Below are 16,672 nucleotides of genomic sequence, written 5' to 3' on the forward strand. Positions count from 1 at the left end.
ACTTGTACTTTCATTACAGCCTTTTTAATTCCTCCAAACAAGGTCACGTTGTCAAATGGGCGTCAACTAGATTCCCAACTTCCACATCTTCCAGGCTGTGTGAATTAACTCCACTGCAAGTACAGCAGTCTTTGATATCCATGTCTCAGATGAAAACGTCACTGTTGCAGGGGAGGGAGGGGATGGTGGCAGAAGTTGCCTAAGTTCCTGTGCCACCTGCAGTTTCTGGCTGCACTGTCTCTTCCTCCAAGGGATGTGAGATGACTCTGACCCAGTTTTTATACCCAAGCAATCACCCTTTGGTGGGGAACCACCTACATTTAGCCACCTTTCCCTCATGCCACCCCTCCTCTTACCACTGCCTCACCTTAATAGTACCAACTTTCCAACAGTTCTGCAGTTCTGCCCAAGCACATACGTGCAGGAGTACCTACTTTTCCTCAAAAGATGAGTATCTTCGAGAAACTTGTAACCTTACCAGCTGATTTTTCAAATAACTTCTTCACAAGTGATAATCTTGTTCCTGCACAAAACAGCTTTCGGAGAACAAACTCTTTTTGTATTCCACCTGAACATTATTAATTACTTTTCCAGTTGCAAAGTCTTTGGACCAAATGACACACCCCCTCAGGAGAAGCTGGCCTCCACACCCAGGTGCCAAAATCCCTGCCAGGCTGGTAGAGAAGGGTGACAAGCATAGCAGATGGGGCTCAGGCTGTGATGGGTCTGCCCCAAAGGCACAAGCACAGCAGGGCCAGGTCCCACACAGCCACCCCAGGGCAAAGGTGGAACTGCATCATGGTGATGGACAGTGTGAGAGCCATGCAAAGCTTAGTCCAGATCAAGGGCGGGGGTCACAGGTGCTTTGCCCCCCCCACTGGCATGATTTAGGTGATACAACTGGGGCATTGCAGAGGGAATAGGATTTGAAGCAGGGGAGAAGAAACAGTAAAGACTGAGATGAAAGTGAGGCACAGAGAGATAATGGAGTTATGACAGACAACCAAGCAGAGGGCTTCACTGAGCTGCCAGCCTACACAAGGAGAGAGCTGGGTATCTATTTTGCGTTTCAAACATCTTGACAAGCCTCCATTTGTGAAGTGACACTAAAAGTGGTTTTCTATGCACAGCACCTCAGTGTGCCAATCCTCGGCTGGGCTCAAAGCCCATGCTGCTGAGGTGGCCCTGGCACAAGGAGTACCATGCATGGTGACCCCACATGCTCCTGGACCTGTCTCCCACCACAACACGATGCATCTCACCCTGTGTGCACAGCCAGCAGCTTGGCATCAGAGCCATGGCTTTTGGCAATTTGTCACATCACTCAAACTAAAAGACATCACAAGATTCTTGTGATCCATCTCTGGCTTATTTTAGTAAAATTCAAGAACTCAGAAAGGTATCACTCAGGGCTTTTCACACCACCTTTCACTTTTCTGTTCTCTTCCTTTTGTGTCAAAGTTGCTGTTGTTTTGCACATGTATTTGATGGCCTGTCTCACCTCCTATACACATACATCCATGTGTGTTGGCACACATACCAACCCGTCCCAGTGGAACTGAAGGAGTAATATTTAGACCTAAATTGCAGAACTTTGTATCGCAGTAAAAAAAACCAAAATGTTTACATCAAAGGAAGGCAGCTCACAGTACTTGTTTTCTGGATGAACTTCAGTGACCCTCCATTTTTGGTCTGTCATACACTTGAGTCCACATTGACTGCAGGAGGGCCTTGTCCTTAAACCCACCATTGTGAAACACTGGTAGGAGTAGAGCCCTGGCACTGAAGGAAGAAGAGCAAAGTGAGAAAACTGGCAGAAACACATTTCTGCTCAGATGACCTGGCCATCAGCTCTTTCCCCAACAGCCAGATGGGTCCCTGGGTCTGCCAGGTACTGGATATCACCATGGAAAACAGTACAGCCTCATACCAAGCACCTTCCATGCCAAGTATCTGAGCAGAGCTTAGATCCACAGCAGCTAAATGTTCATCAGCAGGAGGAACTACATAGCTTCTCACAGGCCCTTCCAGTCCTATTTTCTATGCACCCAAATAGGTGGTAATGGCTGGAGAAAAGAGAGAAAACTGTGTGCGCTCCCTGGAAGAACAGAAAACTATTAACTGACTTTGGTTCTTCAGGGCTGTGTCTTGGGGAGGTGAGTGCTGCTCCTCACAAGCACCAGCAATGCAGGCAGGCGAGTGCAGGTCCACGTGGGTCCCTGTGCCTGGACAGATAGGCACAGACTCTGCCTGATCTGAATGTCTGGACAATCATTCCTTGCCAGTCAGTGGAACACTCCTGCTGTGACATTATTCAACAAAACCCCAGCAATAACTGATTAACAGGGGACAAAGTCTCTCCTCTTTGTCAGGCTATCCTGGGACTTCACGCCCTACAGAAACTCACAAGATCATGAAGGAGGTCATCAAGAGCTCTGAACCCTGGTGATCTTTGCTCTCTGCTTAGTCCCTGCTATTGCCGGCACCTGGTACTTGAAGATTTAAGGTTGCCTGGGTGGCCTTCGTGTATATTTTAAACACACAAATATTTAGTTTGTTCTAAATCCAACTCATGTCTCAGAATTTTCCTTGGCCAAGAAAACAGAGACCTTGTCAGAAACACCATTAGTGCTTCAAAAACTTGCAGGGAACAGCCAGGTATCTAGAGAGGTCACGCTGTACTTGTTGAGACCGCTCACTACATCCTCCCCGGAGCAATGCTCTGGCAGAATGGCTGAGGGCCAAGAATAACAGGATATTCCAGCTGATTAACTAGTACTCCTGATGGACTGGGATTATACTCCCTTTACTCTAATGCACAGTGTTGAAGGAACTTGAGAAGTTTCCATCACCAGATACAACTGACAAAATCCACGGAGACTGTCTGTTAAAGAGCTCTGGTTCCTGCCTTTGGGCTTGGGCAAAACAGACAAAAACCAGTGCGTTCACCATTTATGGAGGAGGCCTTTATCAACCAAATCAGTGGAGAACAGCACTCTGCTAGGTACAAGAAAGATCTGCCTATCCTGCCTAATAATTGCATGGTTTAGTTCCCTTGGTTTACAAAATACACTGATCAAAACAGCTTGGCATGTGAAGCACAGCACTTACTTCCTTATTGTGTAACTCAAGATCATTTAAAGGACTCTAAATCTCCTCTCCCAGAAAAATCTTGCAACACCTCCACATACAGAAGAGCCCTGGAGCCTGTCCTGAGAGCCAGGAGCACAGGCTTTGCCCTGGAACCAGCTCTGAAGCTGGGAGCCTCCACTGCACTCACCACTGCATTCAGAGCACACAAAGGGCCTGGGAACAAGTTGTGCTCCCGTGTGGCTCCTCCAGACTCTTTCACAGACTCAAGAAAGAAAAACCTAAATCTACCTCCTCCCTCACCTTTCCCGCTACTTTTAAATTAACTGCTTCAAAGTAAGCAGGTTGATATTTACAGGACTAAATGGATTTTGACCTTGATGGACCTCCTCACCTTGTCTTTGGCACTCTCAGAAAGCCAGCTGGTTTGTATTATTTTTCTCTTTTTTGTCCTTCAGTTCATGTATAAGAGACCAAGCTGATCTAGTCACTATGTGAATCATTAGAACAGCTTGGCATTTCCTCATGTTTGTAAAATCTGCCACTCAATCATAGACTGACTGGCTCAGCCAATCTCCACTGTAGCTGAGCAGGTCTCGGCAGAAGGAAGCAGATCCCTCAAAAGTAGCCAGGGCACACAGTCTGGAGAGGTTTAAAAGTTTGAAACAGCACTCTGAACTGCCTCAACAAAGCAAATGCAAACCATGTGGGGACAAGACAGCAGGAAATATATTTAGTCTCTGGAAAAAGAACCTTTGGGGTAATCACATTCAAAATACATTTATCTAGATCTGGGTATGAGTAGACATGAGGTGAGTTGATAAGGAATAACACAGCGAGCATTTAAAGGCAGGCATGAAGACTCCATGTCACGCAAACTACTCCTGACTACTGCTCTTGCTGGACTATCACTGTCAGAAGATGACAGCAAATCACAAGAATTTGTTGTTAAGACACTATGGCTTACATTCCATCTATTTTGCAGTTTCACAAATAGAGCACCAATGTGCTTATGTCCACTGAGATATGCAGGGAAAAGGAGGGAGATAAGATATCAGGAATTTTGGGGTTGGGGAAAGCCTAACTGACACAGTGAATAAAATATATGGTACACAGAATGCAGCAGCTTTGTGGGGACTCATGAATCCATCATGCTCTCACTTGAGATCCAGATAGAGTAAATTGTAATGCAAATCCTTTAGTAGCATTTAAATAATATGTGGCAGAATATATTGTTACCATTGTGCTTAGTTACGTATATGGTTCCTAAGACTCTGCTGTGCTGCTCTGCTGTCCACTCTGCAGCATGCCAAGGAACAAAGCCATGGTTCTTGCCCAACTGCAGGAAAAAGGACTGATATGAAAAGACTCCTACAAATCTCCGAAGGCTTTACAATACTGTCAAGTATCCATTCAAAAATACTTCCATAGTCCACTATAATAATCCTTAAATTAAGGCTGGGAATGGACTTAGTTCTTCCAAAGATCATCAGAAGCTCTGTGTTTAAGGTGCTTTAGAATAACAATCACTGTCTGACAGATAGCTTTTCTTCATAAAGAAAACTGATACCTTATAGCGATGATAAATTCATCTCGGTTTAGGTGAGGCCAGGTAGTCTGTATGTACCTCTGTCAGAAATCTCGCTTTTATCTCTACAAGTAGCCTTAAAGTGTGCATTTGGGGCTCTGGATGCTGCAGGTCTCCCAAGCAACTGAAGGCTGATTGTCACAAATGACTGTGGTGAAGAAAGATGTCATTTGTGGACATCAGCCTGCAAAAGTGCTACTTCTGCACAGTTTTGCTGCATAAAATCACTTACACCAGAGCTAACATGGATCACTACCACATCATAAAATTGTGGATGCCTCCCCCCCAAAGAGAGAACTACATTAGCAATTCCGTAATTGTATGCATTCTGCATTCAGCAAACTTGTCTTGATATATCTAACCAGCATTAATTTAAATAGGATAATTAACATATACATTCATGGATGAGAGCTGAAACGATCCCTGAAAATGTAACCACTTGATGTCTTGTGGCATGCTCTGACAGCTGGAGTCCTAGTAAGACAGAACAGACAGACTTCGGACAGCAGAGGCAAAATCTTATCATGGGCAGCAAAAAAAGATTTAAAAACACATGCACATTTCTGAGCAGATTAGAATCAAACATTCGAGTGTTTTTCCCTTCAGCAGAAGGCCAAAACAGTAAATGCCACTTTATCTTCTTTCCCCAGGTTTTGTCTATAAATAAGCCAGTATGTTGGCATATTAACTATCCGGATATTTACCATCAGCATACAAGTACCTTGTGGTATTGTTTCTAGACTTTGTATGTGCTGATCCACCAAAGCACAAATAGCCCAGAAAAATCTGTCTGCAGACAGTCAAAGCATGTCCATGTGAGAGCAATAAATCTGAACCACAGCCAACATACTCAAACTTTGTTTGACTTACTCGCCAGGCTCTTGGGACTCAGGCAGATCCCAACTTCTTTGCTCGCGGAAACACCTCCTGGCAGTCTGTGACAGTTTTTCCTCAGTAAGGAGAGTAGTTTTCCAGGCTACAACTTTTTTACTTCAAACATTCCAAAAAACTCATATAGCAGTCATTGAATCAGTGGTTTGCATATGTGACAGATGCTAAGAGTGCCTCAGTTACTGCAAAATGCTTGGTACAAGATCCCATGGGAGAGGCAGACAGAGTGGGCAGAAGAGCCCCAGGAGAGGTGGCAGCTGGCTCTGTCCTGAGCTGAGAAGGCCAGGAGCAGACCCAAGCTGGCTCTGCATGACATCACTCACATGTGAGTGTACCTGACCCAAAAACCACCCAGTGCTCTACAGTGGCACTGAGGGCAGGGGTTATGTCAGGAGGACTCATCCAGCTCAAAGCCAGAACTGCCCGAAGGAGTCTTCTCAGCTTTTGCCTTCCAGGCTCTGGTGCTCCCCCTCTCTGCCCCAAGGAGGCTTATCAGCTTTTGCCTTCCAGGCTCTTGTGCTCCCCTCTCTCCCAGCGCAGGCAGGAGGAGCTCACTGCAAAAGCAGCCACAGGAACCAGAGCAGAGATGGCCTCACCAGGCAGGCAGGAGAAGCACAAGCATCTGGGGAGAAACGAGCACGAGCCCACACACCCACGTAAAAGCCTCTGCTCCGGGAAATGGAAAGTCACCTGCTTTAAAAATAAGAAATACCTAATGAAAATGAATCATGACAATGAATCATGACCTTTTGTGACAAGGGAGGGTCAGACCAGAACAGCTGCCTCAGCTGAGCAGCTTTGTGTGCCTGGTAGGCTGAAATGAAAGGTTCCTGACACCACGGTCCCTGTGCGGCGATAAACACAAAATTTCTGTTGCCACCTTTGCATTCTACTGGCACACAATTAAATACAGAGAGGAAAATGAAGACACAAAGCTGGTGCTGCATGGAAATAAAAACGAAAGTGAGACTAAATTTGGGATCATAACCTTTCCTGTAATATTGCTGTGAGAGCATTATTCTTCTGTCTAGTGTACTTAAGTTATGCCTCTCAGTATTACTGACTGTGAGCCTGACAGTGTTCTACACAACATGGAACCAAAGAGGAAGATGTGACATTTTATAAATATTGATGTCAAAGCTGACTTGTTAGACTGTCACCAAGTTATAACATCCATGTTCTTAGTGACATTTTTACCTTCTGGCAAACAGTTTGTCCTTATAGTGGGTATTACTAATATGTAATTAAGTTTACATAAACTAAGGAAGAAAATGACATACTATTTTGATTCACCTCTTAAAAGTACCCCAGGGCATTTTTAAACTTGAAGAATGTCCACAGTTAGGATTTTTATAAAATACACTTTAATCTTGCACTCTGTAGCTATTTAATGGTTTTGCCAGTGGCAATTTCTTACTGCATCTCCTCTTTTATTCAAAGCTTACCTACTGCAATGAGTCTTTATAAAGAAACACATTAATTAAATATGCCTTGGCTTCACTAGCCTACGAAAAGACTATTAATCATTTCACAGCACAAGCACAACATAATACCTGCTGTTGCTCAAAGGCACCTCACATAAACTGACTCCTGCTGCATGATGTAATTGCCTCCAACAACCCCGAGCACACAAAGAGGCTTTCTCTCATCAGCCATTCACTCACCTCACCTCATGGAAAGCAGTTGATGCATTTGTGAGATGTTATGGGATATATGTTTCCTTTTCTTACAACACTATACCAACATCTAGTGAAATATATTTGTAGTGTCCACCCTGCCACTGGACATAGGGAGAACACCTATGGCTTGAGTGGGGCAGGGTTGTTGGTCTCTTCCCACCAAATCCTCCTGAGTAGCTCTCATCAGCACTGAGAGGACTCAGTGCTAAAGAGGAGATGCAGGTTTGTTATGGGCAGGATCACTGAAAGACAGGATTATTTAAGGGGAAGAAGAAGAAAAAAAAGATGACAAATTAGAACAATTACTAATGGTCTCGTATCAGAGATTGAGGCACCTGAGGCACAACTTCACACCCAAGGCACAACTTCATTCCCAGTTTCCTAATGTCATTCCTGAGTTGGACTTCAGTCAAAATGAAAAGGTGTTTCATGTGCATTTCATGGATAGTTGTCACAAATTCTGTTAATATTTTATTGTGTGAGAAAGGTAGAAAAGAAGTTGTGGCTTATAAATGAGACAAGTAAATTACTCCTTGACCTTGACTAGATGTTTTAAAAGCTCTTCAGTATATTGACAATATGTGCTAGGGAGCAATTATTTTTCATGGAAAATGTTTCTCTGATACCCTACTTGTACCTTCATTAATCACAGGCCACCCTCAGAGGTACAAACCTCACATTTGACAAACATCTAAAAAAATGAAAACATTTTGAGTGACTCTGATCGTGAGACATTTATTTTACCTAACACAGCTAAAGGTATTCAGATGAATGTTCAGAACTGCCTAGTGTGCTTTTTTTGGGAGGCAGGGACTCTAGCTACTAACCACAATTGCTCTGTGTGGAATAGGTTGTCTATTTAAGTCTGTAAGTTTGAACTGGTTGACTTTTCTCTTCATCAGAGGTCCCATTAACTGAGCTGACACTGACTCCATTACTCACTTTTCCACTCTCTCCTGGTGAATCAAGGTATGCAAGAAACCACAGGTCTCCCAGGTCTTCTCTAACACTTCTCTACCACCAATGGCCTCTCCCACACACTTTTGCTCTTCAGCCCCTCTATTCCCAACTCCTTTTTCCCTCACCTGCTCAAGACACGTTAGTACTCTTTCCAGCACAATGCTGATGCATGCGTCTCCTACTACTGTTGCATGCTACATTTAGGGGTATATTTGATGAGAACAGTTCATCAACTGGCTTGCTCTGGGATTTCAGCAAAGGGAAAGGCACTGGGAGATACTGCCAGACAGGGCAACCCGGGAGCTGGAGCAGAGAGCAGGGACTGAGAGAAGGGAAGTGTGATCCATCAGAGCAAGGTGGGAAATGAGGCTGTGAAAGCTGGAGTTGAATGCTAACAACCTGAATGCTTGGCTCAGGTCCTCTCCTTGTCTTCTGCTGTGGCTGCACCAAGTCCTCTCCTCTTTCCATTTCTGGTTGTCCCTAGCTGTTTTCACCCAGGCTCAGTCATACAGCTACCATGACAATTTGTGGCTCGTTGGTGCTGAACCAGCAGCTAAAGCCCAGTGAGTAACCACTTCACCCCGAGGTACGTCACTGTGCAGTCAGCATGAAGGGATGAAAATTCCCTTTTTAGCTGTTTGGACAGCGCTGTGCTTTGGAAACATAACCCTGCAGGACCTACAATATTCCTCATGTTTTTTTCTTGACAGTCCCTCCTGCCCTGTGCCTTCCCAAAGAGATGCTCCAGTTCTCATTTTACAAAAACAAGTCTTTGAGACACAATGACCTCAAACATGTCACTTTCAGGGTGCATGGGGCAGAACAGACAACCAAAGCCATGTCCCTGATGATACAAACAACAAGCCATCTTTCCTCTTCTGTTCAGGCTTAGATAATTCCCTTTACAGCTTCCAAATCAGAGGCATAATGGATCTATTTGATAAATATCAGTAAGTGGGGGTAGTTGAAACATCCCATTAAAAAAAGAACAACATGTTGCTTCAGCATTAGTAAGATGTACAAACAGAGGAGCTAAAAGAGCAAAGGTTTATTTATAAAGTTAATACGAGACAGGAGGTGGTACTTTCTGTGCTTACCTTCAGCACTGTGATATTCCATGCAAAACTCTCAATGGCTTTGCTTAATTTTCTTCCTTTCAAACCTTCTTTTGTCCCAAGGTTATGAAGCTCTTCATGGAATTCCATCCCTAAAAATACAGATTGACACATCACTCAGTGCACAGTTGATTTTCCTTACAGATGTTGAGTGAGCATTTTCAGTCTTGCAGCTGGGACTTCCTACAACCTCTTTCTGTGCTTTCCCCCTGCCTCCTTTTACTTTTATGGCTTCATCCTGGGAGAACATTTTCCAGAATAAAGGTGTCATGTACAGTTTTGGGGCTGTGCTTCCACTTGGTTTGTGGCTCTTCTTGCCAATCCTGGGGTTCCACACAAGCACTTGTCCCTGCACAGACACTCCTCCAGCACTTCCGCCTGCACTGCTGCCAATACTGCGACAAAAGGCAGTCACTTGTCGCTCTCCTTGAGCTGATGACTTTGGACCTTGGAAGGCTGTCTGACACACGTGGAAGATATCTGTTGAGCACAGCAAATGCAGGCTCCAATGCACATCTCCTCATTAATTTTAATCACAGTCATACAGAAAAGCCCTTGTACTTCACAATGATAAATTACGTCAGCAGCACATAACTCTAATCACAGGATTGCTACTCCTGCAGCACAGAGAACTTAGACTTCCAACCACAGCCCTGTTGCATTTCATTGCTAGTTTCTGTGGCAAACATCTGCAGATCTTTTGCCTGGTACAAGAATTCAGGAAATCTGGGAACAGATTAAAAATCTTAAGGTATCCACTCAGTCCACCAGTTTCACAAGATCTGCACAGTGTATGCAACCTTTCTCTGAGTCTGGTGTAGATTAAGAGACAAAATGGAAAAGAGCTGCTTGTGTTCCCTTAGGTTATACCTTACAAAGGCCAAACTGGCACTAAATAACTCCAAAGCATCTGAAGCCTACCCTGGCTGAACAAACCAAGCTCCGTCTCCAGTTGTTTCATAGCTTTCCCTTCCCTAGCACTTTACGGTAAATGTCACTCACAAATTTGAGCTTCATTGAAATGACATCAAAGAAATGCCAATGGAGAGAACATCTGCACAGTGTAGATGCAGAGGATGTTTGGCAGGTTGCTGAAGGACAGTCTAAAGGCAGGCTTGCACTCAGCACAGCTTGCCCAAAGCACTCCTGGAAGACTAACAATAGTTTTTTCTTCTTTTGCACTGACTCCAGGAGCTCAATAACACTGAGGCTGTTCAACCCCACACAATGCAAGATTTCTCTCTCTACTGTTTATATTCCAAAACCTCACCCACTCACAGGCTTTGCTTGTCAAGGGTAACGGAGTTCCTGCAGTACATCCTTTGGAAAACAGTCTAAATAACTGCACCCCAAGCAAGATTTCCTTGCAGGTGTGCTTCATGCCAACTGACTTACAAAACATTTCACTTCAATTAGTAAAAGAAAATCTTCAAATGACTTGCTTTGTCCTGGAAAAAAATATGAAGGCTAATGGATCTCAGCTCTACGTGGACAGCCCTGCCTTTATGCAGCATCCTTTTAGTTATTTTTCCCTCTGGACCTCACTTCTCCATCTGTAACTTGGATACAGCACTGCCCCAGAGAGAGGGAGCCACAAAAATTTGTTAGGCTGCAGGTAGCAACACCAGTGAAAGCATTTAGCAGGGTCTAAGCTGCTGCTGACCACTGTATATTGAGCCGAGCCTGCACATTAAAAAAACAACAACAAAACCAGTCCCACAAGAACCAGTCTGGGAGAGGCAGCAGGACCCTGAGGCACAGGGAACCCACACCAAAACAGGCTATGAAACAGAGGTCTGGTGGAACACATGTTCAAAGGAAGCACAACTGGGGTGAGGGGTAAAGGACAATGTCACAGGCAATTGTACCTCTGACACCTCTTAATTTTGAGTGCCTCATCTTGCCACATGGAAAGTGTTACATAAAAATTCGCCTGGGTAACATTTGCAACAAATTAATTGGCATATGAGCAGGGGGAGGGATACTCTCTCTCCTAGCCCTTTCCTTTCCCTAAACCCCGTGGCTTCAGAGAAGTGCTTCATGTCTCTCCAGCTGCCTTCTCAATCAGAAAATTTAAGGCTAATAAGGCAAACAAAAATGAAAATACAAGTGGATGCAGCAGCAAATTGAACACTCTTGAAAAATTTCTCTTTTTCCAGGGGGAAGGAAGGAAGGAAGGAGAGGGGAACTGCACGAAACGGAACATCAGTGTGGTAGCATGGTACTGCATGGTATTTTCTGTACACATCTCCTGCTCACAAAGACTCCAGTGCCCAGGCAAATGTCGTGGGTTCTTCTCTCTGTGCACAGATCAAGCTGTGCAGAGATGGCTGATGCTGCTGAGAGTCTGCATAGTTTAGTGCAAAGTATTGCTCTTAAATTATACCGTCTAGACACCCTCCTGGTACTGCATTTTCTTGTTACTGTCTCTTTCCTAAACCCTCTACACACGATGAAGGCTTTGGGACCAGAAATTTTACGCTGCTTACGCAGATACACAGGACCCAAGGCATGTCACAATGATGATGTCCACGACTTCCAGCCAGACATGGCCACTTGCCTCTCACCCCTTTGGTACCACAATGCCAGCATGGCTGAAGAGCAAAGACTAGGTTCCATTCTGCTCTTGCACCACATACAGTCAGTTAAATGCTACTGCTGAAATGGCTTCCAATTTCCCCTAAATAAAAAGATGAATTGAAGTATTAACTACAAAACAGCAGTTTCATTCATTATTTATATTTAATAGAAGCAAATGGCTGTAGCCTTTATCACTTGCCAAATCCAAAAATGCCTATCAGAAACAATAGTATTTAAGACTGTTGTGGTCCTGTGGGTATAGAAATCTCTTGCCGCTCTGTGTTCAAATGAACAACTGAGCTAGAGAATGCACTCACTAAAGCACCACGCCTTCTCACCCCCCTCCTTTTTAATGCCTTTCTGGTTCATTTGACTAATTTAAATGCTGTCAGACAGTTCAGAGCTGTAGAGCAGATGGAGAAATAGCTTCCAAGGTGAAAGCTGAGTATTTTTGTCTGATCCCACACCTGCATTGCTATTGGAAGATGAGTCTTCAGGAGGGTAGAGCATGCCAGAGAAAGACTGGAATGCTCACCTACATCCAGGTGAAAAATGCTACATTAGTCACAAACTGTAAGTAAATTATGGCACATTATGTCCTATCTCCCATCCAGAACTGCTGAATAAAGATGAATTACCTGCTTTCTGGCACTGAACAATCTTGTCATGAGTGGTGTCTGCCGTCTCAATAAGAACCCTGCTCTCTTGAATCATCTGTCCAAAAAAAAAAAAAAAAGAAAAAAAGGAAAAAATCAGCATTACTAGGGTTTCCTGCAACATCTAACACACAGAAAGCACAAAGGTTGAAACTGGAGAGGAGGTCTGCTCTGAGAGTAGTACGATAAATATTGGATCCTTCCTTCCTTTGGGGGGCTCCCAGATCTGTATCAAGCTAAGAATCAGTTGCTCTGAAAATGTTTTGCTCCAAAAGTTAATGAACAGCAGTTTTACACCCATGAGACATCACTGCAAACAATACGAAGGAAACAAAAGTGATTTCAGAAGAAAACAGAGTTATCAGAAAAAGTTCATTCTATGTTCAATTAAGCCCTTTCTAACTGGTACTTTTCTTAAAAGGAGAAGTAAGTATAGTCCTTGACACAGGGGGTTATTAAAAAAGTTACCAAGTCATGAATAGAGCTGATTCCAAAAGGTATTTAAGCCTGTGCAGAACTTTATGCTATATAACAGTTCAGACACCTGTACTAGTTCTTAAGTTTCTCCAAGGAGAAACTGAGATCCAAATCCTATCCTATCCTCAGTATTTCTGTTGAAGCTTAATAGAAGAGACAACAACACAAAAAATCAAAAAAGAAAAAAATCCACCTAAAACCAAACAAACTAAAGCAGCAGTTTCAACAAGCGTACTCACAGGTTTCAAGAGACCTCCCTGCTTCGACATCTTCCTAGAATAGCCCATTAACAGCAAACAAATGAAGGGTTCATTACCTGACAAGTTTCCTGAGCCTCCCTGCATGCAAATACTATTCTCTTTTGAGAAAACCTCTCAGAAGCCCAGAAGCCTATATTGTTCCACTGTTCTATTCTGTGAAATTGCAAAAGGTGGTACATACATGTGTTATGGAAGGCAGGAACATGCTGTATAACCAACTATGCCTGAGAATAGCCTCACTGTCCTGCGATGTTCACCACAAACCTCAAACAGCACAAGAGCAGTGCCAATTAGAAATGAAGCAAGCTGAAGAGTGACTGCCTAATGTTACACCCTGAAATTACACAAGTCACCACCTGGAAGCTTTGCCAAAATGCTGCAACTGCTAAAAGCTTTCCTACTTTCAAATATGCTAAATATGAAAACCCAGCTAGTAGGTTTCAATGATTTTAGTGGAAGACAGCATAACAGTAATAAATTAACACTTGCAAATTAGCACGTCTTACTGTTTTAATTAGACACAAGGAATGAGAGACACTTCCACTTGTCACACTCAAACTTACAAATTCTGGAGAAATTTAGATGCAAATTTTGCTCCTCATCCCATCTTTATTTCTAATTAAATGTACTAAGGCTGCATTTAATAAAAATACCTATGCCTTTCCTTTGATATAAAGAACAACACACGGAAAACAAAATCCATTATCAGCTTCACAGGCAGAGTGAAAAAAGCCCAATATATGTACAGAGTGCAAAATTGTTTTTTAACAGTACACGACCAGTGGATATGCCCAAGATTTAAATTACTTTCCATAGTATCCTTTGCCTTTCATTCTTATTACTTGCTTGCTCATCCTTCATTTTTTTCCTCTTTGATAATTTCACTTGTCATCTAGAAAGAAATGACAATTTCTACCCACTCTCTCTGGCTTTTCTGTACCACAGCACATTATCCTTTTGTGCTGAAGAAACCATTCAGGTGACAACTACAAATGCCAAAGGTTGTCTGAGCAGTGAAGACAGTACGAGTCCCAAAAATCCTGCAAGTCACTAAAGAAGCAGCCAGAGGCCAAACGTGCACCTCTTGCACATGCAGACCTGGGGCCTGTGAGGCAGTGCCCACACTGCCCAGCCCAGCATCTCCATGGCTCCTGCACCCCATGCAGCCACCACCCTGGCCTTGGGCCCCCACTGGGTCTGTGCCTGCGCTTCCCACCCAGCAGCAAGGTTTGCCCCGTGAGGTCAGCTGCAGCTAAGCTGGTATGGGACATCCAATTCTCAGGTCAGACTCTCCTGTGCTCAGATCCTTCAAGCAGAATGTGACTTGTGAGGTTTCTATATAGGCACATGCACACACACCCACACACACATATATATATATATATATATACACACATATACAACCACAGGAAATTATCCTACCACGCACAAAAAAAGCAGGCTTGAGAATCATGCAACCACTGGACCCACTCCCAGGAGTTTCTGGCATGTCTATTTTAGGATTCTCAGACATGAAGGTATTATATTCATTTTTTAAGAGAGAAGTAGCACTAGGATGTCAATTTTTCCTTACTGCAGAGTAGGTAGAGCAACCCTCCACTCCTTTGATGCTGACATCAAAGTCTCACTGCTCTCAGCTCAGCAAGAACAAACAATTAAAAACAGATCATGTAGCAGAATTTAACCTGTTCCTATCCTCCTGCTCAGCAGTAATCTTGACAAAAATAAGCAACTTTTGTCCCATGACAAATCCTGAGAGTGGTTTCAGAGTACCTCATCTCAGTGCCTGTGGTTAGGGGACACCCTCAGTTCATCACCTGGCATCCTCCCTCACATGTTTTTCTAGGAAATTATGCACTAGGTAGAGGTAATGCACCAGGTAGAAATAATGGGACCCAAGCCAGTTATGAGATAAGATTTTGGCTGGCCAATGGCAGCTTTACCACCTCTGATAATAGCGTGCAGGACCCTGTATCCCTACATCACAGGCCAGAGTGCTCCCAACAAGAGCTGCATGAGCAGTTTCAGTGGGCACAAGATCCTGCTTCCCAATGCTGCCATAAAAGATGGCAACAACAGGATAGGGCAAGGACAAAGCCTGGATATTCCCTCTGAAGAACAGACTGATTCAAACAGACAAGAGTACAACAGGCAAGTAACTGCTATCCAGGAATAAAGTTACAGCACAGGGTCATGGCATCTAGATACGCTTTTTCTTTTTTTGTCACTAGTTCTGAAATGAGTCCATGATTTCCTAGTCTGAATCATTCCCTGTTTTTCCAGCTGTCATCACATCTGAAACCCTGCTTGAGGATATCACCTACTTCTTCTAGAAGTGACAAGAACCAGCAGCCCTAAAAACACGACATGGAAGGCTGTGAGATTTTTCTGCTGGGAAGGTAACCCCATAAACCACATGACAGCCTGAGATTTTCAAGCCCACTTTTGCCAGTAATATTTCAAAACCCACCAACCTGCCTCAAAAGTGAAGAGTGACCTTTCTGATGTTTGCAGCATGAATTTTCGAGCGCCTTTCCTCTGCTCAGATCCGCACTGAGCAGCCCTCCAAGCAGCTGTGTAGTCCCAGCCATCTGGCTGGAGCCCATCAGAATGCTGTTTAATGTCAGCTCCCAAATGGCAGCTCGCTTCCGTGAGTGACTCTCATGGAGCAAGAGATGTCCTACTCCCTCAGGAGTCTTGAGTTCCACCAGAGTGTGTTAACTCCTGAACGCTGAACTTCAAGGGATTAATGTCCAAGCTACATCTACTGAAAAGCAACCTTTAGAAGATGGATGTTGGGATCTGGGTCCACTCGGAGAGAGGAAATTTTCAGCAGCTGCTGAAGCTGGCAGGATTTCTTGGGACAACTTGAATTTCCCACGTCAGAAAGAAGGTGATAAACTTTACTGATTGGTCTGTTTAACGTAACTGGGGAAGGGGGTGAGGGGAATTGGACAAAAATAAGAATGAAAGCACACAAAACCTAATTCTGGTATAGAGAAGAAGAATAAACTTGATTCATCTCAATCCACCTGAAGCACTCTGTAACAATCATGCTGGATTCTGAAAAAAAGCATAGGAAGTAAGAGCTGGCACAAACCCAGGAGTTCTCTCCTTATCCAGTATATAAGACCCAGAAAGTGGAACAGTCCAAGGGTTGAAAACATAACTGACCTGTCTCCCTTCAGTGTCTAAGAATAGCATGGAACATCAAATTTAAAATCCCAGTGCTTCACGCAAAGAACAATGCTTTACTTTGTCACTAAGTGAAATTTAAAATATCTTAATGCTGAAGGTATCATATTACTCACATGAAATTAACAGGGTTATTTATTGCCTGTACTAAAGGCAGTTTAATCACAGGATCAGTACAAAC

At 43.7% G+C, this 16,672-nt stretch overlaps 1 protein-coding gene across 1 annotated transcript in view; it reads right to left on the reverse strand.

Moving 5' to 3' along the window:
• PLCL1 (phospholipase C like 1 (inactive)) overlaps positions 1-16,672 on the reverse strand; it is a 178,236-nt gene that overhangs the window by 13,890 nt on the left and 147,674 nt on the right. Inside the window, exons 4-5 of the mRNA XM_042040529.1 lie at positions 12,542-12,617; positions 9,306-9,415 (exon numbers count right to left, since the gene is read on the reverse strand). Coding sequence (XP_041896463.1) covers positions 9,306-9,415; positions 12,542-12,617 — 186 coding nt within the window. The remainder of the gene's footprint in view (positions 1-9,305; positions 9,416-12,541; positions 12,618-16,672) is intronic.

The sequence above is a fragment of the Corvus kubaryi genome, unplaced genomic scaffold (assembly GCF_017639235.1).
Source record: "Corvus kubaryi isolate FWS band 111438036 unplaced genomic scaffold, C.kubaryi_AGA036_p1.0 37396, whole genome shotgun sequence".
NCBI lineage: Eukaryota > Metazoa > Chordata > Aves > Passeriformes > Corvidae > Corvus > Corvus kubaryi.